General features: G+C 45.1%; 1 protein-coding gene across 3 annotated transcripts in view; it reads right to left on the bottom strand.

Moving 5' to 3' along the window:
- LOC141268824 (von Willebrand factor A domain-containing protein 5A-like) overlaps positions 1-24,459 on the bottom strand; it is a 110,666-nt gene that overhangs the window by 47,829 nt on the left and 38,378 nt on the right. For all 3 annotated transcript variants that reach the window (XM_073680353.1, XM_073680354.1, XM_073680355.1), the window contains 8 exons: positions 22,439-22,553; positions 19,831-19,989; positions 19,433-19,536; positions 16,602-16,810; positions 14,877-14,960; positions 12,635-12,661; positions 1,895-1,939; positions 1,664-1,726 (listed from right to left, as the gene is read on the bottom strand). In XM_073680353.1, coding sequence (XP_073536454.1) covers positions 1,664-1,726; positions 1,895-1,939; positions 12,635-12,661; positions 14,877-14,960; positions 16,602-16,810; positions 19,433-19,536; positions 19,831-19,989; positions 22,439-22,553 — 806 coding nt within the window. The remainder of the gene's footprint in view (positions 1-1,663; positions 1,727-1,894; positions 1,940-12,634; positions 12,662-14,876; positions 14,961-16,601; positions 16,811-19,432; positions 19,537-19,830; positions 19,990-22,438; positions 22,554-24,459) is intronic.

The following is a 24,459-nucleotide window of genomic DNA, read 5'->3' as shown; positions in this document are numbered from 1 at the left end:
CTTATGAGGTTCTTATGACTGACAGCTGTCACACACTAAAAGACGCATTTTTTGTAAAATCTAGTTTTTGCATCGCCATATTTTGAGAGCTATAATTTTTCCAGATTTTGGCAGACAGTCATGTGACGGCTTGTTTTTTGTGGGATGAGTTGACGTTGTTATTGATGCCATTTTCAGGCACGTGACATTTTTTGATCGCTTTCTATTCCGATTTTTGGGAGGCAGAATAAACAAAAACCAACAATTCAGGAATTGTTTTTTTTTTTTTTTCTATTCTGTTCCGCGTGTGGTAAAATTGATAAGGCAGCTTTATTCTTCGGGTCAGTACGTTTACAGCGGTACCACATTTATATCGTTTTTCTATGTTTTGCACTTTTACATAATAAAAGCAATTTTATAGAAAAAAATATTTTTTAGCATAGCTTTATTCAGAGAGCTATAACTTTTTTATTTTTCGGCTGATGGAGCTGTATGGTGGCTTGTTTTTTGCGGGACAAGATGATGTTTTCAGCGGTACCATTTTTATTTATATTCGTCTTTTTGATCGCGTGTTATTCCATTTTTTGTTTGGCAGTATGATGATAAAGCATTGTTTTTTGCTTCGTTTTTTATTTTTACCGTGTTCACTGAAGGGGTTAACTAGTGGGATAGTTTTATAGGTCAGGTTGTTCCGGACGCGGCGATACCAAATATGTGTACTTTTATTGTTTTTTTGTTTTTTTTTATAATAATATTTATTGTTGGGTTCAGAATATTTTTATTTTTGGTGGATTATTTTTTTTAAAATATTTTTACAATTTTTTTTTTTTGTTTGTTTTTTCAATTTCTGACAGTTTTTACACTTTTTTACTCCGTCCCACTCTGGGACTTTCACTTTTTTTACTCTGATCGCCTGCATGGTACAGGAATGCAGCACCATCCCTGTGCCATGCAGGCTGTCAGCGCTGGACAGGGAGAAGATAGTTTGGAGATGCACTGCGCATGTCCAAACAATCTTCCTGTTGTCTGGTGACCCGGATGTTGTCATGACGACATCGGGTCGTCATGGCAACATCCTGGAAGCCACGGCAGACAGAGCTGGAGGCCGGAAGAGGAGGTGAGTATCTGCGATCACCTCCCCTTGCCACCGCAATGCTGCGATCGACTTCGATCGCAGCATTGCGGGGGATAATGTGCTGGGAGCGGTGCGGGACCGCTCCCTGCACATAGTACCGGGTGTCAGCTGTGACAATCAGCTGACACCCGGCGGCGATCGTGCCCGCACAGCCTGTGTGCGCGCACGATCGCGATGACGTACTAATACGGGTCTGGCTCTTAAGTCCCAGGGCACAGACGCGTATTAGTACGTCTAATGTTGTTAAGGGGTTAAATAAGAAGGTGTGTCCAAACTTTTGGTCTGTACTGTAGGTATAGATCAATCAACTCACTGAGGCAATTCAATCCAATATGCAGACAGTGTAAACTAAGGCTTGTTCACTTGTTGCATTTTTTGCCACATTTCGATGTTGGATGTGGATGGCAGTGTGTTATGATGGCACTACTTGTAGGTGTCTCCGGTGATAAGGGTGATAAGTCATTATGATGCTGAACGATAACCGTGTTTGAGTTTTCTACAAGAGCCCAATTAATCATGTAAAAAAAAAATAAAGAAAGAAAAACATACCATATTCTTCATCGTCTGGTTGAAGACTCATAGTGACGGAGTTTTTAGCGCTCATCCTCGGAGCTGTTAAGTAGGAAAAAAAAAAGAAGAGTTGTGACGAAAGTTCACTTCAGAGGGTCTTTATAAAAATAAGAAAAGGTGTTTGCACTTCACAGCAGCCCAAGTAATCTCTACAATAATGCAATAAAAAAAAGAAATACATGAAAAAATAACTAAATAAAATTTACATACCAAGAGACATTTCGGCTTTTCTGACACCTGACTTCATATGAGAAGCTGTTAAGTAAAAATAAATAAAAGAATAAGAGCTGTAAAAGGTAAGGCTGAAACGCTGCAGAAACGCTTAAAAAAACGCATGGTAGAAGGCCTGCCATGTTCCCCAATGATAATCCGCTGTGCACATGCTGCGGAAATTTCCGCTGCGGATTATCATTGCGGAAAAAAACGCAGCACTACCAATTATTTTGCGGAGGTGCTGCGTTTTCGCCGCCATTGACTTGCATTAGAAAGCATGTATTCCGCTTCACTAGATAAGCACATGCGGAATACATGTGTTCAATGTGCGGATGGTACCTGGATGTGGAGGACAGGAGACTCTCCTCCGGACCCAGGTACCATAGAAAACTATGAAAAAAAGAATAAAATAAAAAATAAAGATTATATTTCTCTATCACTTCATTGGGGGACACAGGACCATGGGTGTATGCTGCTGTCGCTAGGAGGTTGACACTATGCAAAAAAAGGAAAAATAGCTCCTCCTCCGCAGTATGCACCCGCCTACAGGCACCATGCTCACCAGTTTAAGCTTAGTGTCTGTAGGAGGTTGACCTGGATCCTAACTGATCCAACCCTGTTGTGTTTATTAACTTTTCTTAGATACAGCTCTTCAGGCTAACAGGGCACATTGCGTCCCCTGTTAACCCACTAGTGACCGAGAGAGCAATGTGGCTACCCCCACATCGCCCACTCTCGGACCCGCTGGGCAGGACTTATCCCCTGTCACCTTAGGGTGTCTCAGGGTGATTTCGGTGACCAGTCCTAGCCTGTTCCCCACCCCAGCCCCCTCCTCGGAGCAACCTGGGAGGGACACGGTGGTCCCTGCGGGTGACCTTCCCCCAGTTTTTCTGGGGTTGACACCGTCTCCTGTACTGTCCAGGACCGGACAGTGCGGGAAGGAGGAAAAGCCAGGATCCCCCCCTATCCAGGAAGGCATCCTGAGACCATCCTCAGGAGAACGGAAGGGACGATCCCCGGACCCGCTAAGACAGGTACTTCCCTGCCTTTTAGCTACAGGTCCCAGTCCCCCGGCGTTACCTGCCTCCCTCACCCCTCCCCCTCTCACCAAACATGGAACTTAACAGCGCTTCCCTGAGCCACTTCCTCCTTCTCCTTCATAATGCACGGCAAATCTGCCGCGCTTCTCTCCGTCGGGGGGGGGGGGGGGGCGTGTCCGGTGGGCGGTCCTGCTCCGACGGCTATATGCCCCCTTCTTTTTGACCAACTAGGGCCGAGGAGCATAGTGACGCTTCCGTCACGCCCTTGTGCTTTCTGCGGACCGATCATCGGTGAGCCACCAAGCCCGCCTCCCTTCCCATCTGCCTATCGGAGCCTCGACGCGCTCCGTCATCAACGCTGCGTCCTCTGCACCGACGCCATCACTCTGCCGCACGCAGCTCCCCGCTCCGTCGCCACCTATTGACCCGCTCCAGCCTCACCTTCGGAGCCTTCAGGGGGACACGGGACCGCTTCTCTACAGGATCGGGTAGGCTCTGTCCTGACACCGACCTCCACCCTTCCCTGCTCACAGCGCCCCCCTCTGCAGTATCCTTGGTCAGGCACATATGCCCAAACCCAGGGAGCCCTCAGTCCGTCCCTCTCACATTGTCACATACTACGGCTGTGCTCTTTGCGGTACTAAGTGGCCCGCGGGTCTCACTACGGCCTTCTGCTCGACCTGCAAACTCCCGCCATGCTGGCACCCCAAGATCCCCCCGCCGCTCAGGATGTGGTAACCCCCTCCCCTCCGGAGTGGGCTGTTGCTATGTCACAGTCTGTCTCTGACCTCACCAAGGTTTCTCAATCTCTGGTGCAGGTCTTAGAACGCTTGCCAGAACGTTTGCCTATGCTATCCACGGCCACCAGCGCTCCGAATGTCCCCACAGACGATTCGCAGGCACCACTGCCCCCTCCTCACAGGGGCAGACTGACGGCACGTTCTCAGAAACGGACCCACGCAAGCTCATCCTCCAGCTCTCCAGACTCCAAGATGCTCCCTGCGTCTCACATCTCTTCCCCGGAGGTCGCCCAGGGATTTAACTCTGCTTCAGATTCAGACTCTGGTTCTGACTCAGACCAGTATTCCAAGGTCCAGGACATGATAGACAGCCTTATAACAGCTGTCAATCAGACTCTGCATGTTACTGAAGACGAGAGCCCTTCCCGGGACTACTCAGTTTCCTTCAAAAAGATTAAGCGTCCCGCACGCACTTTTTCTAACCATGTCGAATTTGACAGCGTTTTTCAAAAGCAGTGGGAGCATCCAGAAAAGCGCTTTACAGGAAAGAAACAGTTAAACGTCCTATACCCCTTTAACCATGACCTTTCCGCCAAGACGGTACTGTCTCTTCCGGATGGTTCCTCCCTTAAGGATACCACGGATAGACAGGTTGAGGCCCTCTCTAAGTCAGCTTTTGAGGCTGCGTGCACCTCCCTTTGCCCTTCCTTCGCCTCAACTTGGGTATCAAAAGCGGAGTCCACATGGGCCAAACAGCTCAGACAGGGCATCCTAGCAGGGGCCTCCCCGGACGATCTGGCCGACTTAGCTGATCAAATCGGCCATGCCGGAAAATATCTACTTACGGCGTCCCTCGACGCCGCTGCATGCTCAGCCCGGGTTTCCAGTAACCTCATAGCCTTACGTAGAATTCTTTGGCTTAAAGCCTGGAACGCCGACCCGGCTTCCAAAAGATCTCTAACTAATCTTCCTTTTCAAGGTTCCAGGCTGTTTGGATTCAAGCTAGATCAGATCATCTCTGATGCTACTGGGGGTAAGAGGACCTCTCTCCCCCAACCCAGACCCAAACGCCCTTTTCCTAGGAGACGCCCCCTTCAGTTCCGGTCCTTTCGTCAGTTCGCTCAACCGAACCCCTCCTCTCAACAGGACCGTACTCCAGCACAGCGGGACAGTCGTAAACCTTCCTTTAGGCCCAAAGAGTCGCCCAAAGAGTCGCTCCTCCAAGTCCTCTGGATCACGATCTCGATCCAACAGGTTTTCCTCAACATGATGGGTCACTCCCACCTGGGACTTCTCCCAGGGTGGGCGGCCGTCTCCTTCTGTTCACAGATTCTTGGCTCCCGGCAATAGAGGATGCCTGGGTCAAAGACATTGTGACTTCTGGCTACAAAATCGAGTTTGATTCCAGCCCACCATCACGTTTTCTCAGGTCCCGTCACCCACAACCATCTCTGCTTCCCGGTTTCCTCCAAGCCATCACTTCTCTTCTACGCTCAGGAGTCATAGTCCCCGTTCCCATTCAGTAAAGGTTTTCAGGTTTTTACTCAAATCTCTTCGTTGTCCCAAAAAAGGATGCCTCACTACGTCCGATTCTGGACCTCAAACAGCTAAACTGACATGTACGCATCCGACAGTTCAGGATGGAGCCCCTCAGGTCGGTAATCGCCTCGATGGAGGCCGGGCACTATCTATGTTCAGTGGACATTCAGGATGCGTACCTTCACATCCCAATCTGCGCGTCACATCAGAGGTTCCTTCGCTTTTCCTTCAGGAATGCACATTACCAGTTCACTGCCCTCCCCTTTGGCCTCGCCACAGCCCCGAGGGTTTTCACGAAGGTGACGGCTACAGTGATGGCCATTCTTCGAACAAGGGGAACTGTAATCATCCTCTACCTCGACAACCTGTTAATCAAATGCCCCACGTTCAGGGACTGTCTCCACAGTCTCCAGATCACCTTGAACTCTCTCTCCCGGTTAGGCTGGTTGATCAACAGGGACAAATCCTCCCTGATCCCATCCCAACGCTTAACCTTCCTAGGGATGCAGTTCGACACGACCCGTGCCCGGGTCCTCCTTCCAAGGGAGAAGATAAACTCTCTACGACAAGGAATCCACATCCTCTCCGACCCAAGACCACACTCTCCCTTCGCCTATGCATGAGTGTCCTGGGAAGGATGGTAGCAGCCATGGAGGCAGTTCCGCTTGCCCAGTTCCATACCCGGTCTCTTCAACTAGCCCTTCTCTCAACTTGGGACAAGAATCCGTCGTCTCTAGATCGACGCATCAAGTTACCTCGTCAAGTAAGAGGGTCGCTAACCTGGTGGTCCCGCCCCTCTTCCTTCAGACCCGGGAGATTATTCCTTCCGCTTCGCTGGCACGTGGTCACGACCGATGCCAGTCTCATCGGTTGGGGGGCAGTTTTTCTACAACACACGGTCCAGGGCCGGTGGAGTCCCCACGAAGTCTCTCTCCCCATCAACATTCTGGAGATAAGGGCGATTTACCTGGCGTTGCGTCACTGGCAGAAGATCCTGGCAGGGTTCCCAGTCCATGTACAATCGGACAATGCCAAGGCCGTGGCATACATAAACCACCAGGGAGGAACGCGCAGCAAGCCCGTTTTAAAAGAAGAGGCAAAAGTGCTACTTTGGGCCGAGAAGATGGTCCCGGCAATCTCAGCAGTCCACATTCCAGGGTGCGACAACTGGGCGGCCGACTTTCTAAGTCGGCAAGGCCTCGCCTCAGGAGAATGGTCTCTCCATCCCGAGGTGTTTCACCAAATCTGCTTACGGTGGGGCACGCCGGACGTCGACCTCATGGCGTCCCGATTAAACCACAAGGTTCCGCCCTTTGTAGCTCAGTTCCGCGATCCGCTAGCAATCGCCCAGGACGCGCTAGTCATATCATGGTCACAGTTCCAACTGCCCTATCTCTTTCCACCTTTACTTTTGATCCCTCGAGTCATCAAAAAGGTCAAGACAGAGGGAGTACCAGTTCTCCTAGTAGCCCCAGATCTGGTAAATCTGCTTGTCGACTCCCCCTGGATACTACCAGACCATCCGGACCTCCTCTCTCAGGGTCCTATTCTTCATCAGAGTTCTCGTTCTCTGAATTTAATGGTATGGCCGTTGAGGCCGCGGTGTTGAAGACGGCGGGCTTTACTGACAATGTCATTCAGACCCTAATTAACGCCAGAAAACCCGCTACCTAGCGCATATACCACAGAACTTGGAGAGCCTTTTTTCGTCACTGCGAGCAAGATCAGCTGACTCCTATGTCCTTTTCTTTGCTAGTCATTTTGGGTTTTCTTCAGTCTGGCCTAGAGGCGGGACTATCTCTCAGCACTCTCATGGGCCAAGTTTCGGCCTTGTCCATTCTATTCCAATGTAACTTAGCTAGCCATCCTCAGGTCAGGACGTTTCTACAAGGGGTGACCCACCTGGCGCCTCCCTATCGCCCTCCAGTGGAACCATGGGACTTTAATATAGTCCTAAGCATCCTACAACAGCCTCCTTTTGAACCCATTCAGGACATTCCATCCTCTCTCCTTTCCTGGAAGGTGGCTTTTCTTTTACCTCTATTAGAAGGGTCGCTGAACTCGCAGCCCTCTCTTGTCGGTCGCCTTTTCTGGTATTCCATCAAGACAAAGTAGTGCTCAGGCCGGTGCCTTCCTTTTTGCCAAAGGTGGTTTCCGCTTTTCACATTAATGAGGACATCGTTTTGCCTTCCTTTTGCCCTGCTCCTGTGCATCCACGGGAGAAGTCCCTGCACAAACTGGACCTGGTCAGAGCTCTACGTGTGTACCTTTCCAGAACGGCCTCCCTTCGGCGCTCGGATGCCCTTTTTGTCATCCCTGAGGGGCATCGCAAAGGTCTCCCTGCTTCCAAGTCAACCATCGCCCGTTGGATAAGTTCGACCATCTTGAAGGCACATCGCATCTCGGGCAAACCTCCCCCTCCCAGAGTAAGGGCTCACTCCACCAGGGCGGTGGGGGCCTCTTGGGCGGTCTGCCATCAGGCTTCGGCCTCTCAAATCTGCAAAGCCGCACCGTGGTCTTCTCTTCACACCTTTTCAAGGTTTTACAAGGTCCACACTTATTCTTCGGCTGATGCCAGTCTTGGACGGAAGGTCCTGCAGGCGGCAGTTGCCGAAGTCTGACCTAGTCTGTGACTATCTTCCGTTCTCCCACCCAAGGGACTGCTTTGGGACGTCCCATGGTCCTGTGTCCTCCAATGAAGCGATAGAGAAAGAGGGATTTTTGGTACTCACCGTAAAATCTCTTTCTTGGAGCCTTCATTGGGGGACACAGCACCCTCCCTGTTTTTGGACATATGTCCTGTTGACCCTGTTGGGCATCTCATTTAGTTTTTCACGGTTGTGCCCCGTTGGGCATTACATAGTTGGTTATTTTGTGCTTCTCCTACTGCTCTAGCCACTAACTGGTGAGCTTGGTGAATGTAGGCGGGTGCATACTGCGGAGGAGGAGCTATTTTTCCTTTTTTTGCATAGTGTCAACCATGCCTTTTGCTATTTTCTAAAAATTCTGTCTATTGTTCTGGCCATGCTGTCTGTTTTTAATATTAGAGTAGGGACTCGCAAAACTGTGAGGACCCTTGACGATGGGTTGCGAGCTTACGTATTTTGGCCAAAATATCAACTAATACCTCATATGATATTTTTTTGCACTTTTTTTATCTGCCAGGGCACGGCCAGGCCCAGTAATGGTGACCTTGTGAGTGGGGGCTTCACAACTCTGCGATGCACGGATAGGGTGCCGGGCATCCCGCCTAGTCGAATAGTAGGGGCGTGTAATAGGATGCTGGCTAGGCACAGTGCCGCGAGTGTGTGAATTGCACCCTACTGCAGGTTTCATCTGTGTGCAGTTTTAATGCTGGGTAGTCGCCCCTCCAGTGAGAGTGAGTGAGGGCGATTGTTCATTAGCATTCTGCACCTGTGTTACCTCCTTCTAACAAAAAAGGGGGCCGGCCGTGTCCTGGTGTGCATTTTTTCTTGAAACCTTGGCTGGTGAGTACCATGCCTTTTGCTATTTTCTAAAAATTCTGTCTATTGTTCTGGCCATGCTGTCTGTTTTTAATATTAGAGTAGGGACTCGCAAAACTGTGAGGACCCTTGACGATGGGTTGCGAGCTTACGTATTTTGGCCAAAATATCAACTAATACCTCATATGATATTTTTTTGCACTTTTTTTATCTGCCAGGGCACGGCCAGGCCCAGTAATGGTGACCTTGTGAGTGGGGGCTTCACAACTCTGCGATGCACGGATAGGGTGCCGGGCATCCCGCCTAGTCGAATAGTAGGGGCGTGTAATAGGATGCTGGCTAGGCACAGTGCCGCGAGTGTGTAAATTGCACCCTACTGCAGGTTTCATCTGTGTGCAGTTTTAATGCTGGGTAGTCGCCCCTCCAGTGAGAGTGAGTGAGGGCGATTGTTCATTAGCATTCTGCACCTGTGTTACCTCCTTCTAACAAAAAAGGGGGCCGGCCGTGTCCTGGTGTGCATTTTTTCTTGAAACCTTGGCTGGTGAGTACCATGCCTTTTGCTATTTTCTAAAAATTCTGTCTATTGTTCTGGCCATGCTGTCTGTTTTTAATATTAGAGTAGGGACTCGCAAAACTGTGAGGACCCTTGACGATGGGTTGCGAGCTTACGTATTTTGGCCAAAATATCAACTAATACCTCATATGATATTTTTTTGCACTTTTTTTATCTGCCAGGGCACGGCCAGGCCCAGTAATGGTGACCTTGTGAGTGGGGGCTTCACAACTCTGCGATGCACGGATAGGGTGCCGGGCATCCCGCCTAGTCGAATAGTAGGGGCGTGTAATAGGATGCTGGCTAGGCACAGTGCCGCGAGTGTGTGAATTGCACCCTACTGCAGGTTTCATCTGTGTGCAGTTTTAATGCTGGGTAGTCGCCCCTCCAGTGAGAGTGAGTGAGGGCGATTGTTCATTAGCATTCTGCACCTGTGTTACCTCCTTCTAACAAAAAAGGGGGCCGGCCGTGTCCTGGTGTGCATTTTTTCTTGAAACCTTGGCTGGTGAGTACCATGCCTTTTGCTATTTTCTAAAAATTCTGTCTATTGTTCTGGCCATGCTGTCTGTTTTTAATATTAGAGTAGGGACTCGCAAAACTGTGAGGACCCTTGACGATGGGTTGCGAGCTTACGTATTTTGGCCAAAATATCAACTAATACCTCATATGATATTTTTTTGCACTTTTTTTATCTGCCAGGGCACGGCCAGGCCCAGTAATGGTGACCTTGTGAGTGGGGGCTTCACAACTCTGCGATGCACGGATAGGGTGCCGGGCATCCCGCCTAGTCGAATAGTAGGGGCGTGTAATAGGATGCTGGCTAGGCACAGTGCCGCGAGTGTGTGAATTGCACCCTACTGCAGGTTTCATCTGTGTGCAGTTTTAATGCTGGGTAGTCGCCCCTCCAGTGAGAGTGAGTGAGGGCGATTGTTCATTAGCATTCTGCACCTGTGTTACCTCCTTCTAACAAAAAAGGGGGCCGGCCGTGTCCTGGTGTGCATTTTTTCTTGAAACGTTGGCTGGTGAGTACCATGCCTTTTGCTATTTTCTAAAAATTCTGTCTATTGTTCTGGCCATGCTGTCTGTTTTTAATATTAGAGTAGGGACTCGCAAAACTGTGAGGACCCTTGACGATGGGTTGCGAGCTTACGTATTTTGGCCAAAATATCAACTAATACCTCATATGATATTTTTTTGCACTTTTTTTATCTGCCAGGGCACGGCCAGGCCCAGTAATGGTGACCTTGTGAGTGGGGGCTTCACAACTCTGCGATGCACGGATAGGGTGCCGGGCATCCCGCCTAGTCGAATAGTAGGGGCGTGTAATAGGATGCTGGCTAGGCACAGTGCCGCGAGTGTGTGAATTGCACCCTACTGCAGGTTTCATCTGTGTGCAGTTTTAATGCTGGGTAGTCGCCCCTCCAGTGAGAGTGAGTGAGGGCGATTGTTCATTAGCATTCTGCACCTGTGTTACCTCCTTCTAACAAAAAAGGGGGCCGGCCGTGTCCTGGTGTGCATTTTTTCTTGAAACCTTGGCTGGTGAGTACCATGCCTTTTGCTATTTTCTAAAAATTCTGTCTATTGTTCTGGCCATGCTGTCTGTTTTTAATAGTGTCAACCTCCTAGCGACAGCAGCATACACCCATGGTCCTGTGTCCCCCAATGAAGGCTCCAAGAAAGAGATTTTATGGTGAGTACCAAAAATCCCTCTTTACCTTCTGGCGGCCCCCGGTCTCCTTGTCTGTGCTTGCCGGCAGCTAGCGATGGACTGAAGGACCTGCGCTGACGTCATAGTCATGTGACGGGTCACGCGACGCTGACGTCGGCAGGTCCTTCAGTGTACCACTGCCGGCAGCCGGGACGGAGGGAATTAAGACACTGGTGGTCATCGGAAGGTAAGTATAGATTTATTTTTTACCATTCGGTCACACTATATAAATCCAATCCGTTTGCATGGATTTATATAGTGTGACCAAGTTGACAAGCACTTTCCAAGTGATGCTAAAATCTCTTGGAAAGCGCTTGTCAACCTGCATGCGGAAATGCATGTGAAGAACGCTTCACATCCGCATGTCCCTGGCAGGAAAATGCATGTACAATCCGCATCTACAATCCGCATGTACAATCCGCATGCGTTTTTTTCTGCCAGGGAGATGCAGAAACGCTCAGGAAAAAATCCTGAGCATTTCTGCATCGTGGGCACATAGCCTAAAAGTTCATTTTATTGGGTCTTTACATAAAAGAAATATTTTTTTAAGGAATACTGAAGCCCTGATTCATCATGACAGGCGTTTTTCACATTTTTCTGAGAGACGCTTCTGATTTGTTAGGAGGTGCAAACACATCTCATTGAATCCGGCATGTCTGAAAAGTGGTGCGGACCTCCGAACAAACTTGAAATTTGTGGCTTAAGGAACGCTGCCGCTCGTCATGAATTTGACAAGCAGGGGTTGCCAGTTCATTGGAGCTAGGCAAAAACAACGCGAGTCCGCCAGAAGTGGCAGACTTTTAGCGCAGCCTTACATTGTGCCAAAATAGAGCTGGAGTGACCACAGCTCTTAAGCCTCATTTGCATATTGATTAAAACGATGATTTCTCCGTAACGGAGGATCAGACTGGCCATGTAAAGGTATTACTGGACTTGTCTTTGAAAGGGCAACATGCACATATAGTTTGGGGGTGAAATCCTGCTAATAGATTCCCTTTAAGCAACTTCAATCTTCCGTTCTTAATTGTCCAGAGCTTTTATCATTAAATTAATGAGAAAATGTTTTAATTTTCTGAATTCTACAGTTCTGTGCTAAAGTTTTATGCAAAAATCAAATCAAAATTTGACCTTAGCCCTCAAAATTTCATTGATTCTTCTAGAAAAATTTGCACAGTTTTTGAAGAAACTTCTGTTCCTCAACGCTGTTCCGTTCCACTTCTGCACCACGTGACTGCAGGTCTGACTAATCAGCTGACACAACGACTTCAGTGTGGACCAGAGGTCACTTTCTCAATGCAAAATATGTGATTGTGACAGGTTTACATTGAGAAAGTCCGGTCTGTACAGAAAGTTGACTAGTCTGAACAGAAGTCATGTGGTTCAGAAAAGGATCAGAATGACTCTGGGAATGGAATAAGACGGTGATGGAGAGGGATTTTAATACATGTAATGTGCACATGATAACTATAATTACTAGGCTGGATAAGAAAAGAATCACTGGTGTCCAAAGAAATAATACATATAGGGAATGCGCGACCCCCAATATGGGCAAACTTACATTAAACATAAAAATATAATCAGCTTAAATATTTTTTAAATAAAGAGAGAAAAACATTTCCCTTCTTCAGAGTTACATCTAGTTCAGGTTATAAAAATCAAATACACGAGTCCTTGTCTTTAGGATAAAGCATACCTGAGTGATAGGCCACAGGACTCCGCCCTGAAAGAAATGGAGACAATAAAGACAAGAATTAGAGACAAGAGTCCTGGATCTATATGATATTTAAAAAAAACAAAAACCTAACAATGCAGACCAGCCCTTTGCTCGTTAATGTCGGTATTTTCCTCCCAGGTCCGGCTCCTTGCTGCCGGAGTCTGCTGTAGGTATAGATCAATCAACTCACTGAGGCAATTCAATCCAATATGCAGACAGTGTAAACTAAGGCTTGTTCACATGTTGCATTTTTTGCCACATTTTTTTTCAGCACTTTTTTTTTTTACAGAGGAAAAAATGCAGCATTTTACAGTACAGGCAAAGTGAAGGAGATTTCTGATATGTCATGTACGAGTTGCTTATATTTTGCCTTGCAGATATGAATTAATAAAGCAGGTTTTTTTTTCAAATTTGCAGCGAGTCACTTAATTCTGCATTTTTGCAGCGTTTTTCACCTATTGAAATGATGTAAAACACATCAAAAACGTGTAAAAAAAAAAAAAAAAGGACTATTTTACGCAAGGTTTTTCTTGCTAGCAATCTGCTTCAAAATACTAAATGTGTTACACTAGACAGTTGGAAAATGCGCCAAATTTATCACGGCGGCTCAGGCTGGATCATATATCTGTGCATCTTTGTGTCCGATTCACAATAGCTGATTTCAGGCCACTAACTAGAGTCGAACAACTATATTAAAATCGTTCAACACTAATTTATTAATTTATTTGCTCAGGCCGATAAACATTAATGGGGATAGAACAAAGCGATCGTTCTGTCGCCATACACAGTGCATGTTATCGGCAGCACATGTCTCATTTACATCGGGCGATGTGCTGAAGAAAACAATGATTTTCCTGACAGCATCAAATCACCATGTTGCTCATCTGTCCAGCGATTGCTGACATGTCTACATTGGAAAACAATCGGATAAGAGCCGTCCTGTGCACGCTCGCTCTCTGATCGGATAAGAGCCGTCCTGTTCACGCTCGCTCTCTGATCGGATAAGAGCCGTCCTGTGCACGCTCGCTCTCTGATCAGATAAGAGCCGTCCTGTGCACGCTCGCTCTCTGATCGGATAAGAGCCGTCCTGTGCTCGCTCGCTCTCTGATCGGATAAGAGCCGTCCTGTGCACGCTCGCTCTCTGATCGGATAAGAGCCGTCCTGTGCACGCTCGCTCTCTGATCGGATAAGAGCCGTCCTGTGCACGCTCGCTCTCTGATCGGATAAGAGCCGTCCTGTGCACGCTCGCTCTCTGATCGGATAAGAGCCGTCCTGTGCACGCTCGCTCTCTGATCGGATAAGAGCCGTCCTGTGCACGCTCGCTCTCTGATCGGATAAGAGCCGTCCTGTGCACGCTCGCTCTCTGATCGGATAAGAGCCGTCCTGTGCACGCTCGCTCTCTGATCGGATAAGAGCCATCCTGTGCACGCTCGCTCTCTGATCGGATAAGAGCCGTCCTGTGCACGTTCGCTCTCTGATCGGATAAGAGCCGTCCTCTGCACGCTCGCTCTCTGATCGGATAGCAGCAGTCCTGTGCACGCTCGCTCTCTTATCGGATAAGAGCCGTCCTGTGCACGTTCGCTCTCTGATCGGATAAGAGCCGTCCTGTGCACGCTCGCTCTCTGATCGGATAAGAGCAGTCCTGTGCACGCTCGCTCTCTGATCGGATAAGAGCCGTCCTGTGCACGCTCGCTCTCTGATCGGATAAGAGCCGTCCTGTGCACGCTCGCTCTCTGATCGGATAAGAGCCGTCCTGTGCACGCTCGCTCTCTGATCAGATAAGAGCCGTCCTGTGCACGCTCGCTCTCTGATTAGTTATTAGAGGCCTTAGACTTTTGCTGACACCCCTTTTTGGATGACTTACTTTATTCTGGCGCACATTTGTGCATTTTAAGCCCTTTCACTTTCCAGGGGGACATACTCACAATAGTATATCTCCCCATGGTGGAGTAGTTTTATGGATTGGCCATCATGACACAACTTTGGTGCCGCTCACACAACATTGTGTTATCAGCATTATCCAGCATGTTAGTAAGAGGACAAGAGCTGCCGCTTCTGTATAATCATTTACTGATGTAGCAGGCTGGAAACTCAATATCTTATCCCTCTGCCGGGCCCCATGGTGTGATGCTAATAGTAAAAGATTGGTATGTCATCTGTATAGGACGTTCTAGCAAGCAGAGGAGTAACTTTCATGCACAAATTTTAAGAAATGACTAACCTCCTGCGGCCATTCTTTTGCGGGGCATACTTGAACAGGCCATAAGTACTGGTTGACCTTGAGAGTGCATGAAACTTGCAAAATCTGGAAAAGATGGAAAACAAGGTAAATTAAATATTAATTTTCAAATTAAATCAATAGTACAGGCGCATATAAGAAACTTTGTAATATATCTTATCAGAGAAATGTACTTCTTGCTCTACTCTTGAGTTACTTCTTCTCCTAAAATCATCATTCACTCTTAAATACAACTAAAATACATCTTGCTTGAGACAATGCAGACTTCCAGATCACTGAGAGATCAGATTACAGCTGCAGAAAGAGACACTATGTTGCTGCTTTCCAGTAAGTGTTATATTATATGAGCACTGATACGTCCGGTTGTATTATATTAGCACTACTAAAGATCCTACAAAGATGGGTACAGCCTTACTCTGACAAAGAGCTGACAGAGGAACAAGCAGGATTCAGAAAAGGCAGAGGAAGAAGAGATGTGATTGCTAACATTTGATAATGGAAAAGGCCAAAGAATACAACAAGGAGATCTAATTTTGTTTCATGGACTACAGCAAAGCTTTTGACTGTGTTGATCACCAGAAACTTTGGAATATTATGAAGGAGATCAGTCTCATTAGGAACCTTTACATCGACCAAGAAGCAACAGTCCGAATGGAACACGGCGACACGGCATGGTTCAAGGTAGAGCGAGGAGTCAGTCAAGGCTGCATCCGGTCACCATTTCTCTTCAATTTATATGCAGAAGCTATTTTCAGGTAGGTTGGACTTGCCAAAAAAGGAGAAGGAAACAAAATTGTTGGAGGAATTATCCACAATCTTAAATATGCAGACGATAAAAGATTGATGACAACAAGCATATATGGAACGAAGGACTTATTAAGGAGTGTCAAGATAGAAAGCTCAAACATGGGACTGCTACTCAATACAAAGAAGACAAAGATATTGAATACTGCCAGGTACGACCGGAACACATATGAGATGGACCGTGAAGAAACTGGAAGTTGTAAAGGACTTCAACGTACTCGGATCAATGATCACTCAAGATGCAGCGATGACACCGGAAGTGAAAAGGAGAATAGCTATGGGCAAATCAACAATGAAGTCACTGAACAGGGTCTTCAAATCCAGGAACATTTTACTAGCGATAAAGACATGGCTCGTTCATAGTTTGGTCATTTCTATGGTAACATACGGAAGTGAAACCTGGACGATAAAGAAACAAGACAGAAGAAGGATCGACGTCTATGAAATGTGGTGCTGGAGAAGGATGTTATCAATACCATGGATGGCAAGAAGAACAAACAAATTAATTTTGGAATAAATCAAGCCAGACAAGTCACTCAAAGCAAGATACGACCTACTCTGGACACATCATACGGAGAGAGCAATCACTACAGAAGGACATCATGGTCGAAAGAATAGAAGGAACAAGGTCAAGAGGAAGACCAGCAACCCGAAGGCCTGATACTATCAGGAGATTGGCAGGGAAGACCCTGGTGGACCTATATAGACTTGCACAAGATCGATCTTCCTACAGAGCGTTCATGCATCAAGTTGCCATTGCTCGAGATCAAGCTGAAGGACATTAAATAAATAAGTAAATTATATGAGCACTGATATGTCCAGATGTTGATACTGTATGTCTGGCTGTACCGTATGTGTGCTATACTACAATGTGGTGCAAATAGATTGTATAGCATTAGGTACTTGGAGCCGGGATGTCTCTTCGGACTGGAGGACCTTCCAGTGGAGTCTTGGTGTCCTTGTTAACAGCGACAAAGGCAGTGAGTGAGGAGATGACTCCAGACTGTAGACTGGTCTCCAGGATCCTCTTCTTCACCTCCTCAGATCTTGAGTCTTTTCCACATTCCAGTTCAGAGATCAGAGACTTGGCTGCCAGTCTATGGATGGTGGGTCTGAGAAAAGAAAGGGGGTTATGTGATGGGTAGATCTGTGGTCAGCAGATACAGGAATAATACATGTTCAGTACCAATAAGCTGTTCACATCACATTCACAAATGGCTGTTCACATTACAATTTTGGCATACGCCAGGAGAGAAAACAGTACACAAGGTATTCAGGTACCACTGAGCTCAAAAATAAGTTTACTTTTACTAAATCCGACCATTAGAGTCTAGAGGTCTTCAGAGCACTAATCTCAACCCCTTCCCGACGTAGATCTTAATTCATTCTACGTTGGGTCCCTATGTATGAAGCGCGCTCGCGCCATATCTGGTGGATGTCTGCTGTGTTATACAGCTAACTCCTGCCTGTAACAGCAACAACTGGAGCTAGCTCATATCATTTCTGTTTAAGTATTTAAAGGCTGCTGGGGAGCCAGTGGGCTCTCATGGTAGCTAGTGGCCTGCTCAAGACCCCCATCTTAGTCCTCCTGTGAAATAAGTATCTTTTAAACAAAGAAATTATATAGGCTCGGCACTCTCTCTCTCTATAGATATATTACACATTATATATACATATACATACATACATACACACACATACACAGTATATCACAAAAGTGAATACACCCCTCACAATTTTGTAAATATTTTATTATATCTTTTCATGGCAAACATTAAATATATGACACTTCGATACAATGTAAAGTAGTCAGTGTACAACTTGTGTAACAATGGAAATTTGGTGTGTCCTCTAAATAACGCAACACACAGCCATTACTGTCTAAACCACTTGCAACAAAAGTGAGTACACCCCTAAGAGAAAATGGACAAATTGTGCCCAAGGTGTACATTTTTCGTGAGGCCACCATTATTTTCAAGCACTGTCTTAACTCTATTGGGTATGGAGTTCACAGGTTGCCACTGGAATTCTCTTCCACTCCTCTATGACGACATTATGGAGCTGGTGGATTTTAGAGATCTTTCGCTCTTCCACCTTCCGTTTGAGGATGCCCCACAGATATTCAATAGGGTTTATGTCTGGAGGCATGCTTGACCTGTCCAGCACCTTTAAACTCAGTTTCTTTAGCAAGGCAGTGGTCATCTTGGAGGTGTGTTTGGGGTCGTTATCATGTTGGAATACTGTTCTGCGGTCCAGTTTCTGAAGGGAGGGGATCATGCTCTGCTTCAATATGTCACAGTACATGTTGGCTTTCATGTAGCTCCCCATAGCCGGCAGCACTCATGCAGCCTCAAACCATGACACTCCCACCACCATGATTGACTGTAGGCAGGACAAACTTGTCTTTGTACTCCTCACCTAGTTGCTGCCACAGATGCTTGACACCATCTGAACCAAATAAGTTTATCTTGGTCTCATCAGACCATAGGACATGGTTCCAGTAATCCATGTCCTTAGTCTGCTTATCTTCAGCAAAGTCTTTGCGGGATTTCTTGTCCATCATCTTTACAAGAGGCTTCCTTCTGTGATGACAGCCATGCAGACCAATTTGATGCAGTGTGCGGCGTATGGTCTGAGCACTGACAGGCGGACCCCCCACCTCTTTGGCCTCTGCAGCAATGCTGGCAGCACACATACGTCTATTTTGAAAAGACAACCTCTGTATATGATGCTGAGCACATGCATGCAACTTCTTTGGTCGACCATGTCAAGCCCAGTTCTGAGTGGAACCTGGCTTGTTACACCGCTGTATAGTCTTGGCCACCATGCTACAGCTCAGTGTCAGGGTGTTGGCAATCTTCTTATAGCCTCGGCCATCTTTAAGGACTGCAACAATTCTTATTTTCCGATCCTCAGGGAGTTCTTTGCTATGAGGTGCCATGCTGAACTTCCAGTGACCAGTGTGAGAGTGATAACACCAAATTTACCACACCTGCTCCCCATTCACACCTGAGACCTTCTAACACTAATGAGTCACATGACACCGGGGAGGGAAAATGGCTAATTGAACGCAATTTGGCAATTATCACTTAGGGGTGTACTCACTTTTGTTGCCAGTGTTTTAGACATTAAAGAAGTTGTCCACTACTTTTACAATGATGCCCTATCCTTAGGATACTAATGTATATATAAATATATATATATATATATATATATATATATATATATAAATATTGGTATTATAATGATACTAACAATAAAAAATATGCATATTTAGATTGTGTCATCCATAAAAGTCTGATACAAATATAAAATGAATTATTGGTAAACACCGCACAGGACAAATTAAAAAAGCTAGGATTGCAGCTTTTTGGTTGACACACCTCCATTAAAAAGTACAATAAAAATTGACAAATTTACAAAATTTCGGAATTTTTTTTTACCACTTAATTAAAAAGAGAAACTATACATGGTTGGTACTCGTACTGACCTGGAGAATCATATTGCCAGGTCACGTTTACCACATAGTGAACATGGTAAATAAAAACCCGCAAAAAACATTGTAGAATTGCACAACACTTGGAATGTTTTTCCCGTTTTCCAGTACACTATGTGATGGAATTACAACTCGTCCACCAAAAAACAAACCCTCATAAGGCTAGAAGAATAAAAACGCTACGGTAAATCTCTTCAATTAATTTTTCACCCCATTACTTAGATTTCTTGAGAATTACCTTTCAACTTTCTCAATTTTAAGAGGGAAACGAATGGTGTTCTTCAAAAGTTCATCCTTAAAGTTGTACTGCAGGCAAACCTCACCCTCCGCTTCAGTCTCCACCTGGGAAAATGGAAAGGTGATCTGTAAGCACTCAACACATAAGCATACTAACATGTTGGAGGGGTGTAAATTCTTTTTATAGGCACAACCAATATAAGGTCATTGATTTATCATGAAATGGGCACAGAAACACTGTTTTATTAATATTTCCCCTACAATAAAAATTATTCTTGTATCATGAGAAGTCGCGCTCCTAAGATGATAATTAGCATTAATTAGTATAGAGGACACAGTGGTTTTCTCCTGGTGACAGATATTAGAAGGTTTTGTGACACATAGACTGATATCACCTACCTTTCCTTTCACTTGGGCATAGACAATGGACTTTTGACCCTGAAAGATGGAGGTGGGGACTTTAGAAAGGAGAATGGCTTCTACGCCAGATGGAAGAGACCACGTCAGTGAGACATTGTTCACGGTGGGCTGAAGGGAACATTTCAGAGCCCGAAGAACCTAGTTGAAAAAAAAGGTTTTGTGTTACATATATTTTTTAAACATTTTTTATAAGTTTTCTTTTAATATTACAGTCTTTAATAAAAATAAATATATATATATTAGTAATTTTGCAATTTTCTCAGGCTGGCTTCCTTACACTCACATTTACTGTCCAGAAGAGTTTTCAGCAGGCTCATTATCATCAGAGACAGGATTACAATGACAGGTAACACGTCTTTACAAAGCTGAACACCCAGGATTTACCAATCACAATAAAAGAAGTCACACCTGACCCTGCTCCCCCTCCCTTCACAATGGATTTTACTCTTTAACCCCTTAAAACCCACCTATAATGCATTAAAACAGCGGCCATTAAGAAGTCTTATTCCTTCATTGCAGTTTTAAAACGGCGATCAGGAAAAAGGCTGTAGCGCCCCCCCCCTGAGTTGGAAGTTCTCCAGGGTCTCAGTTCTCGCTACTTTGCATTGGGGGCTCGGGTATACACTGAGTATCACAGGTGCTTGGGTGACATGCTCGAGACCCCACCCCACATGTTTCACGGCTGTTATACAGCCAAAAAAAAACAAGCAGGAATTGCATGCCATACACAGGCAATCCCCGCATGTTTTTTTTTGGGTGTCTAACAACCGCTACAAATTTGGGGTGGGGACTCGAGCATGTCACTCGAGCACCCGCGATACTTCGTGCATACCCAAGTATCCGATGCAAACTCAAGTATTGAGCACTTGCGCTCAACACTAATGACAACATATTCAATATGATGACCTAATGTTATCAAATTCTGTGTCGTACCTCTGGGTTCAAAATGCTCACTATACCCCTTGATAAAATCCTTGAGGGGTCTAGTTTCCAAAATGGGATCACTTGTGGGGGGTTTCCACTGTTTAGGCACATCAGGGGCTCTCCAAATGAGACATGGTGTCCGCTCTCGATTCCAGACAATTTTGCATTTAAAAAGTCACACGGCGCTCCTTCCCTTCCGAGTCCTGCAGCGCTCCCAAACAGTAGTTTTACTCCACATATGGGGTATTGGCGTACTCAGGAGAAATTGCACAACAAATTTTGTGGTCCATTTTCTCTTGTTACCCTTGTGAAAATAAAGAAATTTGGGTCTGAAGTTAAATTTTGTGAAAAAAGTTAAATGTTAATTTTTTCCTTCCACGTTGCTCCAGTTCCTGTGAAGCACACGAAGGGTTAAGAAACTTCTTGAATGTGGTTTTGACCACCTTGAGGGGTGCAGTTTTTAGAATGGTGTCACTTTTGGGTATTTTCTGTCATAGAGACCCCTCACTTCAAATGTGATGTGGTCCCTAAAAAAATGGTTTTGTAAATTTTGCTGGAAAAATGAGATTGCTAATCAAATTTTAACCCTTATAACTTCCTAACAAAAACAAATTGTGTTTCCAAAATTGTGTTGATGTAAAGTATATATGTGGAAAATGTTATTTATTAAATATTTTGTGATTTAAAGGCATAAGAATTCAAATTTTGAAAATTGCTCAATTTTTGCCAAATTTCTGTTTTTTTTTTTACAAATAAATACAAGTCATGTAGAAGAAATTTTACCACTCTCATGAAGTACAATATGTCATGAAAAAAACAGTATCAGAATCACTGGGATCCGTTACCTCATAAAGTGACACTGGTCAGAATTGTAAAATTTGGTCTGGTCATTAAGGTCAAAATTGGCTTAGTCACTAAGGGGTTAAACATGCACATTAGATAATTCAATACAAAAGATAGGGTCAGAATTAGTCTGTAGCCGCTAAAGTACGTGTGTTATTTCCTAGAAGTGATAGAAAGTTAGAATTTAAAAAAAGGTCCAGTGGCCAGTGTGAAAATTGTAAGGTGTCTGATTTTTTTCATTTTTAATAGAGATTGTGATATGGTAAAAAAAAATACTAACATTTAAAAAAATACATTTAATTTAGAAAAACTAATTTTACCAATAAGTAATTTTCTGATGCAAGCTTCCCTTTCATTTGTCAATTTATAAGAAAAGTTTCAGTATAACTTATATTTCATTCTTTGAAATCCCTGCTTGTTCTGGGCTCAGGAGTCCAGTGGGTGATCCTACTTAGTGATTGCCAGTTATCTCTGTGACTGTTACCGCCCACTTGACTGATGAGTCCAAAATGAGTAGGAAATATAATATCAGTTATACTGAATTTTTTCCTACATAAATATACAGTGTATTAGTCTGTATTGGCTTATGTAACAGACCTTGGATTATTCATCATAAAGCGGATCGAGCTAAGACCATCTTCATCTTGAGAGGTATCTGCTCCACCTAGAGTGACTGGTAACTGTAAATCTTATTGTACCCTTATTGTGACCAGTAAGCATGCTGTGTCTCACTATCGTGTGAAGCTATGCCGCTTATTTTCCAGTATATCCACTCCCTTCTTTAAAGGGACGCCCTAATCCATCCCTTTCAAGCACTCACCTTGGTTTGCATTCTGTCTTTGCCGGTGATGAACTCAAATATCCCACTTCCGGCTCTGGCCATGCCCTTGATGAGGGATGTGGAGGCTCCTTCACCGATCCCAAATGTAAAGCATCTACACAGACATCAAGAATATGAAGGTCACATAATAAAGCCATACAAACACTTGGTTACATGAAAACTTTCATTGAATGCAATGCAAAGAATATCACAATGATGATGATGATGATGAAGGTCCACCCATGAATTTATTAATCAGATGTTTTAGTGTATGTGCTCCATTCTGGCCTCAAAATCATCACCAACCAAGAGAAATGTTATCTTATTGGCCTGTATTTAGCCCCGTTACATGGAGTTTTACATGCTAGATACAGGTGCTTCTCACTAAATTAGATCATCAAAAAGTTAATTTATTTCAGTTCATCAATATAAAAAATGAAACTCCTATATTATATATAGTCATTACAAACAGAGTGATCTATTTCAAGTGTTTATTTCTGTTAATGTTGATGATTATGGCTTACAGCCAATGAAAACACAAAAGTCATTATCTCAGTAAATTAGAATACTTTATAACAACAGCTTGAAAAATGTTTTTAAAATCTGAAATGTCTGTTCAGTAAATGCACTCAATACTCGGGGCTCCTTCGCATCAATTACTGCCTCAATGCGGCGTGGCATGGAGGCGATCAGCCTGTGGCCCTGCTGAGGTGTTATGGAAGCCCAGGTTGCTTTGATAGCAGCCTTCAGCTTGTCTGCATTGTTGGGTCTGGGGTCTCCCATCTTCCTCTTGACAATACCCCATAGATTCTCTATAATAGATTCTCTATGGGGTTAAGGTCAGGCGAGTTTGCTGCCAATCAAGCACAGTGATACTGTTGTGTGTAAACCAGGTATTGGTACTTTTGGCAGTGTGGACAGGTGCCAAGTCCTGCTGGAGAATGACATTTCCATCTCCAAAAAGCCTTTCAGCAGAGAGAAGCATGAAGTGCTCTAAAATGTCTTGGTGGACGGCTGCGCTGACTTTGGTCTTGATAAAACACAGTGGACCTACACCAGCAGATGACATGGCTCCCCAAACCATCACTGATTGTGGAAACTTCACACTAGACCTCAAGCAGCTTGGATTGTGGCCTCTCCACTCTTCCTCCAGACTCTGGGACCTTGATTTCCAAATGAAATGCAAAATTTACTTTCATCTGAAAACAACACCTTGGACCACTGAGCAGCAGTCCAGGTCTTTTTCTCCTTGGCCCAGGTAAGACGCTTCTGGTGTTGTCTATTGGTCATGAGTGGCTTGACACAAGGAATGCGACACTTGTCGCCCATGTCCTGGATACGTCTGCGTGTGGTGGCTCTTGAAGCAATGACTCCAGCAGCAGTCCACTCCTTGTGAATCTCCCCCAAATTTTTGAATGCCCTTTTCTTAACAATCCTTTCAAGGCTGCAGTTATCCCGGTTGCTTGTGCACCTTTTTCTACCACAATTTTTCCTTCCACTCAACTTCCCATTAATATGCTTGGATACAGCACTCTGAACAGCCAGCTTCTTTATCAATGACCTTTTGTGGCTTACCCTTCTTGTGGAGTGTGTCAATGACTGCCTTCTGGACATCTGTCAAGTCAGCAATCTTCATGATTGTGGAGCCTACTGAAACAGCCTAAGGGACCTTGTTAAATGCTTAGGAAGACTCTGCAGGTGTTTTTTGCTAATTATTCTAATTTACTGAGATAATGACTTTTGTGTTTTCATTGGCTGTAAGCCATAATCATCAACATTAACAGAAATAAACACTTGAAATAGATCACTCTGTTTGTAATGACTCTATATAATATATGAGTTTCACTTTTTGTATTGAAGAACTGAAATAAATTAACTTTTTGATGATATTCTAATTTAGTGAGAAACACTTGTAATTGGCCTATGTAAGTAATTTCCTTATGAACACCAAGGAAAGGACCAGAATAGTATCATAGAAATGGTCCGCCGAGGACAAAACAATATATAAGTATCTGTCTATT

This window comes from Phyllobates terribilis, unplaced genomic scaffold, assembly GCF_046119375.1.
Source record: "Phyllobates terribilis strain yellow unplaced genomic scaffold, ASM4611937v1 Scaffold_1__5_contigs__length_1240528914, whole genome shotgun sequence".
NCBI classification, from domain to species: Eukaryota; Metazoa; Chordata; class Amphibia; order Anura; family Dendrobatidae; genus Phyllobates; species Phyllobates terribilis.
This window is presented reverse-complemented; position numbering and strand designations above follow the sequence as displayed.